General features: G+C 46.0%; 1 protein-coding gene across 2 annotated transcripts in view; it reads left to right on the top strand.

The window, feature by feature from the left end:
• KSR2 (kinase suppressor of ras 2) overlaps positions 1-12,693 on the top strand; it is an 887,084-nt gene that overhangs the window by 850,236 nt on the left and 24,155 nt on the right. For both annotated transcript variants that reach the window (XM_073560006.1, XM_073560082.1), the window contains exons 17-18: positions 4,748-4,879; positions 5,252-5,381. In XM_073560006.1, coding sequence (XP_073416107.1) covers positions 4,748-4,879; positions 5,252-5,381 — 262 coding nt within the window. The remainder of the gene's footprint in view (positions 1-4,747; positions 4,880-5,251; positions 5,382-12,693) is intronic.

The following is a 12,693-nucleotide window of genomic DNA, read 5'->3' on the forward strand; positions in this document are numbered from 1 at the left end:
AACTCTTGCTTTATAAAATATTTTATATAATACAGGCTCTGGATAATGTTGCTAGTCGGTGGAGTCTGTGGTCTAAAAGCCCCACCGATCGGTCAAAATGCGGATCTGAAGTGTGCAGCTCTTGCATGAATGGTGTATGGGTTCAATAGTAAGTCTATGGGTCTGTACACAGCCCTATGAATATCAACAATAAAGGCAACAAAGGAATGCTACATAGTAGTGAGGGTATATGTGATATTTAGTGAATTTGCAATGCAAAATCATATGAAAGTAAAAAATCCCTGCTACCAAGAAGCCGGACCTGAGTGATAGGGCATGGACAGTCGGAAAATACGAAACAAAAAAGAGAAGAGGGCACGAAATCGACCATACAGTCCGAAATAGCAATCAGTTTATTTATTGCAAATTTCTGGTAAGAACAAATTCAGGTAAAAAATAAACAGACAAGTCGCAATGAATAGAGTATTGCTATTTTGGACTGTGCGGTCGGTTTCATGCTTTCCTCTTTTTTTTTTTTTTTCACAGCTCTATGAATGTGTGGAATCATACATTTACTATTGAGCCCATACATCATTCATGCAGGAGATGTGCACTTCAGATCAGTGTTTTAACTCATCGGCCAGGGTCTCAGAAGAGGAACCCCAATTAATCAGAAATGCTATTTCGGAATCTGTAATACATAAATTTTCTTTATAAAGTGCCAGTTACATTTTAACACATCAAAAGCAATTGAATCTATATAGTTACAGTGGGTACGGAAAGTATTCAGACCCCTTTAAATTTCTCACTCTTTGTTTCATTGCAGCCATTTGGTAAATTCAAAAACGTTCATTTTTTCTCATTATTGTACACTCGGCATCTTGACTAAAAAAAAATAGAAATGTAGAAATTTTTGCAAATTTATTAAACAAGATAAACTGAAATATTACATGGTCATAAGCATGCAGACCCTTTACTCAGTATTGAGTAGAAGCACCCTTTTGACCTAGTACAGCCATGAGTCTTCTTGGGAATGATGCAACAAGTTTTTCACACCTGGATTTGGGGATCCTCTGCCATTCTTCTTTGCAGATCCTCTCCAGTTCCGTTAGGTTGGATGGTGAACGTTGGTGGACAGCCATTTTCAGGTCTGTCCAGAGATGCTCAATTGGGTTTAGGTCTGGGCTCTGGCTGGACCAGTCAAGAATGGTCACAGAGTTGTTCTGAAGCCACTCCTTTGTTATTTTAGCTGTGTGCTTAGGGTCATTGTCTTGTTGGAAGGCGAACCTTCGGACAAGTCTGAGGTCCAGAGCACTCTGGAAGAGGTTTTCATCAAGGATATCTCTGTACTTGGCCGCATTCATGTTTCCTTCAATGGCAACCAGTCGTCCTGTCCCTGCAGCTGAAAAGTACCCCCATAGCTGCCACCACAATGTTTCACTGTTGGGATTGTATTGGGCAGGTGATTAGCAGTGCCTGGTTTCCTCCACACATACTGCTTAGAATTATCAACAAAAAGGTCTATCATCGTCTCATAAGACCAGAGAATCTTATTTTTCATAGTCTGGGAGTCCTTCATTTGTTTTTTTAGCAAACTCTATGCAGGCTTTCATATGTCTTGCACTGAGGAGAGGCTTCCGTCGGGCCACTCTGCCATAAAGGCCCGACTGGTGGAGGGCCGCAGTGATAATTAACTTTGTGGAACTTTCTCCCATCACCCTACTGCATCTCTGGAGCTGAACCACAGTAATCTTGGGGTTCTTCTTTACCTCACCAAGGCTCTTCTCCCACGATTATTCAGTTTGGCTGGACAGCCAGGTCTAGGAAGACTTCTGTTGGTCCCAAACTTCTTCCATTTAAGGATTATGGAGGCCACTGTGCTCTTAGGAACCTTGAGTACTGCAGAAATTCTTTTGTAACCTTGGCCAGATGTGCCTTGCCACAATTCTGTCTCTGAGCTCCTTGGCCAGTTCCTTTGACCTCATGATTTTCATTTAGTCTGACATGCACTGTGAGCTGTAAGGTCTTAAATAGACAGGTGTGTGCCTTTACAAATCAAGTCCTATCAGTTTAATTACACAGCTGGACTCCAAAGAAGGAGTAGAACCATCTCAAGGAGGATCACAAGGAAATGGAAATCATGTGACTTAAATATGAGTGTCTGAGCAAAGGGTTTGAATACTTATGACCATGTGATATTTCAGTTTTTCTTTTTTAATAAATTTAGAAAAATTTCTACATTTCTGTTTTTTTGCTGCATCTGGATATCTTTCTGTATTATGATATCTTTATCATATTAAGAAAAGCTACGTCTGTAAATGTGAGACATAGTGGAACTTCTCCAAAATACCACTCATGGAAGGGTCCACCCATGAGCCTGAAATGATTTGTCTTTCACTGATTTCTGATTCCCTTAAAGGGGTTGTTCAGTCCAAATCGCTAAGTCTGCAGTCACTCTGTGTGACTGCAGACTTATCAATCCCCCCAGCGCACTGTGCACTGCGGCAACCCGGTACTGGAGGGCATATATGAGCTCTGTTCACTTGTATGGAGCAAGGCCGCACCCTCTAGTCAGTAATGCCCGCTGACCTATCACGTCACTAAACAGGGTGCAGCCTTGCTTGATACATGTCTATGTAGCGACACCGTGCCCACTGGCCGGGGGTATGTATGACACATACATGTCTTCGAGTACCGGATCTGAAACCAGCGGATCCCTGCATCAAACAGTGTGTGCGCTGGGGCATTCATAAGTCTGCAGTTACACAGAGTGATTGCAGACTTATCGATTTGGACCTGCTACCCCTTTAAATCTAAGAACTGTCTAATATCAGTGAAATACACCTCTACAAGCCTATATTTCTCCTCAAATTAGATTAGGTGCACACTCCATCTATGCTTACTGTCAGGCACATGCACTTAGCAGGTATGTGCCTGACAGGCACTCATTTTATAAAAACGTATATTTCATAGTATACGGTTCTTTGCAGTGACCCTCTGTATAATAGGGTTCAGTAAAACCAACAGTATGCTGATGCATACCGGCCATGGAGGAAAAAAAATACATTTGACCTCCGTCTGGTGACAGACCGGAGTAGCAGATAGCAGAGCTACTCCGGTCTGTGCTCCGCTCTGCCTCCACCTCCCACCCTGCCTGCAGTGCACGCTGGTATCTAGGGTAAACATCAGGTTTCTAAGGGCCCCGCAGCCCTTAGAAACCCAATGTTTACGTTGGTAACCAGCGTGCAGCGTCGCTCATCGCTGGCTCCCGCTGCCACATGCAGCAATGCGCGCTGGCCAGCGGGAGACCAGCGATGAAAAAATGGGCCAGGACGATCCAGCACGATCAGCGATACCCCGCGGGTGGGGCCGATCGCTGCTGGATGTCACACACAGCGATCTTGCTGGAGAGATCGCTGATGTGTCACAAAATCAGCAATCTCGCCAGCGAGATCGCTGTGTGTAACGGGCCCTTAACTTGTATTTTAATAATTGAAACATTGATCATTCTGTGTTAATAGTCAAGGGGGGCGGCCCTACCAGTGATGGCTATCTGTGTATGCATTCAGGGAAGTCTGTCAGTCACAGAGCAGGACTATCACAGTATTTTTGAGTCAAGAATGAGCAGAATTTTAAAGGGATAAGACTAAGGGATACTTTACTGATTTCTGTTCTGACCATTGGGATCCCTTTGAAATCCCGAGTATGAACTCCCAAGCTGAGGTTGAGCAGATCCTGGTACAAGGATCTAGAGCTCTGTTCTTGGGATTGCTGGAGATCCTAGCGATTGCACCTTCATTAGGAGCGCTAAACCGTCATAATACAGTACATACCATATAAATCCATAAATTTAAAGGTAATGCATGTTCAATGCTAAAACATCATTATTATCACACAACATTTAAAGGTGTTTCCAGAGACTTTGATATTGATGGCCTTTATCATTTCTAAGGTGGACTGACACAATGAGCCAGTGGGCTAGTGGTGTTTACCATTCACCGCTCCTTACACTTTCTAGTGGCCATTCATGGTACTGCATCTCACTGCTGCTCCGTCCTATTAAAGTGAATGAGACAGTTTGTAAAGGATGTGTTTGGTAATGTAGCTCAGACATGTGCCCGGTAAACAATGAAAAAGCTGTGGTGCTCGCTTGATCGTCATAGCTCTCTCAATCAGCCCGTAATAAGGCAAAGACACCAGTCTCAAAGTTTCAGAAAACCGTTTAAAAAATTGTAAAAAAAAACTACGAAACTTTTGAATCACAGAAAGTTCTTCAACCTCAATAAAAGTTCTTCTCCTGTAAATTTGTGCATGTGCGTGGGCAGCACGGTGGCTCAGTGGTTAGCGCTGCAGCCTTGCAGCGCTGGAGTCCTGGGTTCGAATCCCACCAAGGACAACATCTGCAAGGAGTTTGTATGTTTTCCCCGTGTTTGCGTGGGTTTCCTCCGGGCACTCCGGTTTCCTCCCACATTCTAAAGACATACTGATAGGGAATTTAGATTGTGAGCCCCATCGGGGACAGTGATGAAAATGTGTGCAAACTGTAAAGTGCTGCGGAATATGTTAGCGCTATATAAAAATAAAGATTATTATTATTATGTCTGTGGTCATAGAGCTCCTCAGAGGCTTCTTCCATTCCTACTGTTTGACAGCAGATGTTTCATTATTCCTGTTATAACTTTGGTTTATCGCAATGTCTAAATACATGGAATATATCTAATCCATGGCACAAATATTTATATAGACTACTCTTTTCTCCATTGATCAGACGAGAAGACAAGCTGCGGGTCCCTAATGGTTGGCTTTGTCATTTGGCTCCAGAAATAATACGGCAGCTGTCTCCTGACACGGAGGAGGATAAACTTCCATTCTCAAAGCACTCTGATGTATTTGCACTTGGGTAAGTAAATTAATGAAATATTTCAGTGTAGAGGGAGAATGCTTTATAGAAAATATAGTCATTCCAAGAAATTTTACATTACATAGGACTTTAGTCCGCTTAGATGAGCATATCATTTTTCTATCATGAATAAGAAGATAATGGAGCTCTCTAGATTAGATGAGTTCCTGGCATAGTTAGTAACGTGAAAAGGAAATCTTAATAATAATAAAAATGATTCTTCCTGAACCTAATTTGAAATATTTTGATCTGTTCATTCTGAAAAACATTCTAAAATAAATTCAATAGGATTTTTTTTTTTTTGCAAACACTGCACAAATATTTTCAAAAACTAAGCTCAAGGCATAGTATTATTATATTCTATATCCACAGAACTATTTGGTATGAGTTGCATGCTCGAGAGTGGCCATTCAAAAGCCAATCTGCAGAGGCCATCATATGGCAAGTGGGAACAGGCATGAAGCCAAATCTTAGCCAAATTGGAATGGGAAAAGAGATATCGGTAAGTAAAACTATTAACAATAAGCTTTCAACCTGTAAATATTTTCTATGACTTGTTCTGTAGGTAGATTACTATATTCTCTTGGCGGCCCTATTCACTCATTGTTTTGTCCGTTTTTACAAAAAGGGGTATTCCCATCTCTTATTTCAATATGTAGTAGATGTAATAATAAAAATATTAGCAAATGCCTCTACTTAGAAATGTAGTACAGTTTTTCTGATTATAGCTACAGAGGGGAAAATATCATTTTTTTCAGATTATAAGACGCACATTTTCCACCCAAATTTGGGGGAAAATGGGGGTGCATCTTTTAATGCGGATATACCTTACCGTCCGCATGCTGGAATGGGGGGGTGTTCGGATGTGCGATGCGGCGCACCGCTGCGGGTGTTCGGTGCTGTGAGTGTTCGGTGCTGCGGGGGTTCTGCCGACATCTTGTGAAAGCCCATTGCCCCTGCAGTTACCTTACATGGTTTCCTATGCGGTGGACTGGTCTCCGGGAAAATGGCTGCCGGCCGGGGGTGGCGCATGCGCAGATAGAGATCTCAGCACCAAGATCTTGGGAGATGAGATCTCAGCACTGAGATCTTCTGAGCTTTGCACTGTGCCTCAAAAGTAGTGTTCGACCACATATTGGGTATCGGTGCATACAGGAAAAATTGCACAACACATTGTATGGTCCATTTTGCTCCCGTTATCCTTATGAAAATTGAAAATTTGGGGCAATACCAACATTTTTGTAGGAAAATTTTATTTTTTCTTTTTCACAGTTCAACGTTATAATCTTGGGGATTCAAAGTGCTCACCACTAGATAAATGCCTTGATGGGTTTAGTTTCCAAAATGGCAACACTTGTGGGGGGTTTCACTGTTTAAGCATATTAGAGGGTTTCCAAACCCAACATGGCATCCATATTGATTCCAGCTAATTTTGCATTCAAAAAGTAAAATGGCGTTTCTTCCCTTCCGAGCCCTCCCATTCATCCAAACAGTGGTTTTCCCCCACATATGGGTTATCAGCGTACTCAGGAGAAAGTGCACAAGAAATTGTATGGTGCAATTTCTTCTGTTACCCTTCTAAATATAAAAAAATGGAGCTAGAATAACATTTTTGTGGGAAAAAATTATGATTTTTTTTATTTTCACAGCTCTACTTTGTAAACTTCTGTGAAGCACCTGGAGGTTTAAGATGCTCAACAAACATCTAGATGCATTCCTTTTGGTGATCTAGTTTCCAAAATAAGGTCATTTTAGTTTTTTTTTAAACCCCCGGAGCTTTTCTCTGTTTTGCGTTTTCGTTTTTTGCTCCCCTTCTTTCCAGAGCCATAACTTTTTTATTTTTTCATCAGTATGGCCATGTGAGGGCTTATTTTTTGCGGGACGAGTTGTACTTTTGAACGACATCATTGGTTTTAGCATGTCTTGTACTCGAAAATGGGAAAAAAATTCCAAGTGCAGTGAAATTGCAAAAAAAGTTCAATCCCACTCTTGTTTTTTGATTGGCTTTTTACAAGGTTCACTTAATGCTAAAACTGACCTGCCATTATGATTCTCCAGGTCATTACGAGTTCATAGATACCAATCATGTGTAGGTTCTTTTTTATCTAAGTGGTGAAAAAAATTCCAGAAATTTGCTAAAAAAAAAATTGCCACATTTTCCGAGACTTGTAGCGTCTTCATTTTTCGTGATCTCAAGTTGGGTGAGGGCTTATTTTTTGCGCGCCGAGCTCTTGTTTTTAATGATACCACTTTTGTGCAGATATGCTCTTCTGATTGCCCGTTATTGCATTTTAATGCAATGTCATGGCAACCAAAAAGAGTAATTCAGGCATTTCAATTTTTTTTTTCTCGCTATGCCATTTAGCGATCAGGTTAAAGCTTTTTTTTTTATTGATAGATCGGAAGATTCTGAATGCAGTGATACCTAATATGTGTATGCGTGATTTTTTTATTGTTTTATTTTGAATGGGGCAAAAGGGGGATGATTTAAACTTTTTATATATATTTTTTTTATATATTTTTAAAACTATTTTTTTTAAACTTTTGGCATGCTTCAATAGCCTCTATAGGAGGCTAGAAGATGCCATAGCCTGATCGCCCCTGCTACATAGAGGCAATGCTCAGATCGCCTCTATGTAGCAGAACTACTGCATTGCTATGAGGGCCGACCACACGGTGGCGCTCATAGCAATCCGGCATCAACAACCATAGAGGTCTCAAGGAGACCTCTGGTTGTTATTGCCAATGAACCAATGACCCCTAATCATGTGATGGGGGTCACCGGTGAGCGCATTTCCGGCCGGATGGTCGGGAGTGCTTGTTAATTGCTGCTGTCAGTCTTTGACAGCGGCATTTAACTAGTTAATAGGCACAGGTGGATCGCAATTCCACCTGCACCGATTGCCAGCACATGTTAGCTGTTCAAAATAGCTGACATATCCCGGCTTTGATGCAGGCTCACCACCGGAGCCCTTTTCAAAGCTGGGATACTGCCATTGGATGTACTATTCCATCAAATAGCAGACATGGTATCCACTCTTCACTCCAGCCATTTTTATGTTCAAAATGTAAAATGGTGCTAATTCCCTTCCGAGCTCTTCCATGCATCCAAACAGTAGTTTTCCCCCATGTATGGTATATTGGCATACTCAGGAGAAATTGGACAACAAATTTTGGGGACCATTTCTCCTGTTACCCTTGTGAAAATATATAATTTGGAGATAAAGTAATTTTTTTGTGAAAAAAAGTCCTTCCACATTGCACTAATTCCTGTGAAGCACCTAAAGGGTTAATAAACTTCTTAAAAGTGATTTGAGGATTTTGAGGGGTGCAATTTTTAGAATGGTGTCACTTTTGAGTATTTTCTGTCATAAAGTCATAACTTCCTAACAAAGAAAAAATATGTTTCAAAATGATGCAGATGTAAAGTAGACATGTGGTAAATGTTATTTGTTTACTATTTTGTGTGGCAGAACTCCCTAGTTTAAGAGCATAAGAAAATTTGAAAATTGCGAACTTGTTGTCATATTTCCGGTATTTTCACAAATAAACACAAGTCATATCTGTAATGATTCCCAAGGGTGAACCCACTGGACCGCGGCAAGCGAACCTCCCCTGGGCGAGCGGACCAGGTGGACCACCCCTTATACAGGGAGCGTTTGGGACAGGCCCAGGGGAAACTACTCACCACGGCAGCTGGTACCCGAGGACGGAGGAGCACAGTAGAAGATGCAGCGGGCAGGCGGAAGAATGAGCTGGACCGGAACCGGCAGGACTGGAAGCCAGGAACGGAGGCTGAAGGATACAGGCAGGCAGGGTTGGAACGGCAAGAAACGGGTCAGACGCAGGCACAGGCTGAACACGGACACGAGATGGCGGGCACTGGGAGGAACACAAGGAACGGCTAGACAGGGAGCACCAGGAAAAGGGTAAGAGCAGCAGGAAAAGGCAGGCAGACTGGGGCCAGAGTCACAGAGGGAGAGAAGTGACGATCAGGCGGTGAGCTGGAGGAAGAGGCTGCCTCTTATAGAGACAGGAGTTCCGGGTCAGGTCAGCAGGGTCAGGAGGGCGGGGAGAAGGCCTGGCTTGGCCTGCACTGGGACCAGGAGCGCAAGGCGCGCATGCGCCCCGGGCAGAACGCCGGGACAGAGCGCGGGGCAGAGGGCAGGAGCGCAGGCGAGCGCGCGCCCGCCACGGGAGCACGCCGGAGGCGGCGGGCGCACCCAGCGCGGGGAGAGGCGGAAGCAGGAGACGAGGACGCGGCGGGGGCGGCGAGCGTGGAGCCGGCGGTAAGCGTGACAGTACCCCCCCTTTTACGCCCCCTCTTCCCACGGCCGGAAAGAAACTTAGCTAAAATCTGGGGAGCTTAAATGTTCTCCCGGGGTTCCCAGGATCTCTCCTCAGGGCCAAAACCTTTCCAGTCAATTAAAAAGAAAGTTTTACCTCTAGATCGTTTCATAGCAAGGATTTCCTTAACCTCAAAGACATCCTGTGCGGAAACGGGCGCGGGAGCGCTGCCAGTGGAAGCATGAAACTGGTTGAGTATGACCGTTTTAAAAGGGAAACGTGAAACGAATTAGGAATCCGCAGTGAAGCGGGGAGTTTTAGCTTGTAGGCAACGTCATTGATACGGGCTAGAACCTCAAAGGGACCGATGTAGCGGGGACCTAGTTTGTAGGAGGGAATTTTGAGATGAACAAATTTTGAGGATAGCCAAACTTTATCCCCAGGGTGGTACAGCGGAGAATCCAGGCGTTTCTTATCGGCGTGCTTCTTGAACCCGTCTCGTGCTCGCTTAAGTGCGGTTTTGGTCTCCTGCCAGACCCTGGAGAACTCCTCGGTCAGAAGATCAGCCGCCGGCACACCCGAGGTCGAGAGTACCGGCAGAGGTATACCAGGATGTTGACCGTAGACCGTAAAGAAAGGCGACTTGGCGGAGGATTTGCTGGTATGGTTGTTGTAAGCGAATTCGGCCCAAGGAAGCAAGCTGGACCAATTGTCTTGATGGGCGTTGGAAAAATGTCGGAGGTATGCTACGAGGATCTGGTTCGTGCGTTCCGCTTGACCGTTGGACTGAGGGTGATAAGCGGAGGAAAAGTCCAACGTTACCTCCATCAGCTTGCATAGAGCCCTCCAGAAACGCGAGGTAAACTGAACCCCTCTGTCCGAGACAATGTGCTTGGGGAAGCCATGAATCCGGAAGACATGAGATATAAAAATTCTCGCCAGGTCAGGAGCGGAAGGTAGACCGGGCAGAGGGATGAAGTGGGCCATCTTGGAGAAGCGGTCCACGACCACCAGAATGACCGTGTGACCTGAGGAACGAGGTAGATCCGTAATAAAATCCATCGCGATATGCTGCCACGGAGCCGAGGGAACCGGAAGTGGATGCAGAAAACCGGAGGGTGGCTGACGTGGGACCTTGTTCTTGGCACACGATGGGCAGGAGAGGATGAAACTTCGGACATCTTGAGACAAAGAAGGCCACCAATAAAAACGAGAGATGAGGGAGAATGTTTTCTTGAGGCCGGCATGACCCGCTAACTTGGTAGCATGACCCCAGTGTAGAACTCGCCTCCTGTCATCATCTTGGACAAAAGTCTTGCCGGGGGGCACGGAAGTCAGGTTAACAGGCGCGACTATGATGAGCTTGCTTGGCTCCACAATGTGTGAAGGCTCCTCCTCGTTGTCGGTGACCAGAACGGATCGAGACAGGGCATCCGCTTTGAGATTCTTTTCACCCGGACGGAAATGGAGCTCAAAATCGAACCGGTTAAAGAATAATGACCATCGCGCCTGCCGGGGATTAAGCCTTTGTGCTGATTGAATGTAGGCTAGATTCTTGTGGTCGGTGAAGATGTGGAGTGGGTGTACCGCTCCTTCCAGAAGATGCCGCCACTCTTCCAAGGCTAGCTTAATGGCAAGCAGCTCTCTGTCCCCGATGGTATAGTTTCTCTCCGCAGGGGAGAATGTCTTGGAGAAGAAGCCGCAGGACACCAAGCGACCGGAAGGAGATCTCTGGGAGAGAACCGCACCGGCTCCGGTGGCAGAAGCGTCTACCTCTAGGGTGAATGGTTTGTTCGCCTCTGGACGATGTAGCATCGGGGCTGTGGCAAAGGCTTGCCGCAAGGTTCGGAAGGCGTTCTCGGCCTCCGGAGGCCAGTGGTGAGGATCGTCTCCCTTTCGGATCAGAGCAGAGATGGGAGCGGTCAGAGAGGAAAAGTGCGGAATAAACTGCCGGTAATAGTTGGCGAATCCCAGGAACCGTTGGATTGCCTTAATTCCCTGAGGACGCGGCCAGTTGAGTACCGCAGACACTTTTCCCGGATCCATGCGCAAGCCAGAATCGGAAATGATGTAACCCAAGAACGGCAGAGACGACTGTTCGAAGGCGCATTTCTCCAGCTTGGCGTAGAGACGATGTGTTCTCAACCGAAGTAAAACTTGACGCACGTCTTTTCGATGTGTGGACAAATCCGGAGAAAACACCAGAATGTCGTCCAAGTAAACCACCACGCAGGAGTAAAGAAGTTCTCGGAAAATGTCGTTGACAAATTCTTGGAACACCGCGGGAGCATTGCATAGGCCGAAGGGCATAACGAGGTATTCATAATGGCCGTCACGAGTGTTGAAGGCGGTCTTCCATTCGTCACCGGAGCGGATCCGGACCAGATTGTAGGCCCCTCGAAGATCTAATTTAGTGAAGATCCGAGCACCTCGTAGACGGTCAAATAGCTCCGGAATGAGGGGCAGAGGATATTTGTTCTTGATGGTGATAACGTTGAGCCCTCTATAATCAATACAGGGACGCAGGGACCCGTCCTTCTTCTTGACAAAAAAGAACCCAGCGCCTGCAGGAGAGGAAGACTTACGAATAAAGCCTTTGGCCAAGTTTTCCTGAACGTATTCGGACATGGCCTGGGTCTTGGAGGGTGACAGCGGGTAGATGCGACCACGAGGCGGCGTGGAACCGGGGAGCAGATCGATGGGGCAGTCATATGGACGATGCGGGGGCAGGACCTCTGCTTCCTTCTTGTCGAAGACATCCAAAAAGGCCCAGTAGGCGGAGGGTAATTCGTTAGACATTGACGTAGGACGTGGAAATTTCGGCGGCTGTACAGGGAGTAAGCACTTATCTTGACAAAGTCGACCCCATCGCAGAACGTCACCAGAGCGCCAATCCAGGATAGGCTCGTGGGTCCTTAGCCAGGGAAGTCCCAGAAGGATGGCATGGGACAAAGAAGGCAGCACGTAGAATACTATCTTCTCCCGGTGTAAGGCTCTGACCTGAAGCTCCACGTCTTCGGTAACCTGAGTAACGGACTCCCGCAGGGGTTGACCGTCGACCGAAGCAATCTGCCGAGGGGTCTCCAGGGATCTGACAGGAATTCCAAGTCTCCTAACCGCCTCAAGTTGGATGAAGTTACCGGCCGCCCCAGAATCTATATAGGCCCATTCAGAAAAACGTTTAGAATCCAGAAGCAAAAGGACAGATAGGGTCAAGGGTAGAGAGGAGTCAAAATTACCTAGGAAGACCTCTCTTACCTGTCCTAGGCGGAGGCGTTTCCCGGACGAGTGGGGCAGGCACGAAGAAAGTGGGACGCACTCCCACAGTAGAAACAGAGCCCCTGTTCGACCCTCTCTCTCCGACGCTCCTCCACCGGTTTGAGGCGATCCACTTGCATGGGTTCTGGTAGCGGGAGCGTGGAGGCTGGAGTTGAGCGGGCTCGAGGTGGACTCCGAGCGGCCGGAGGAGCGCGGAGAGGTCTCCTGTCCCTAGCGAGCTCTCGGGAACGTTCTTGAAAGCGGAGGTC

The sequence above is a fragment of the Dendrobates tinctorius genome, unplaced genomic scaffold (assembly GCF_039654945.1).
Source record: "Dendrobates tinctorius isolate UK_male_01 unplaced genomic scaffold, ASM3965494v1 ptg000003l, whole genome shotgun sequence".
NCBI lineage: Eukaryota > Metazoa > Chordata > Amphibia > Anura > Dendrobatidae > Dendrobates > Dendrobates tinctorius.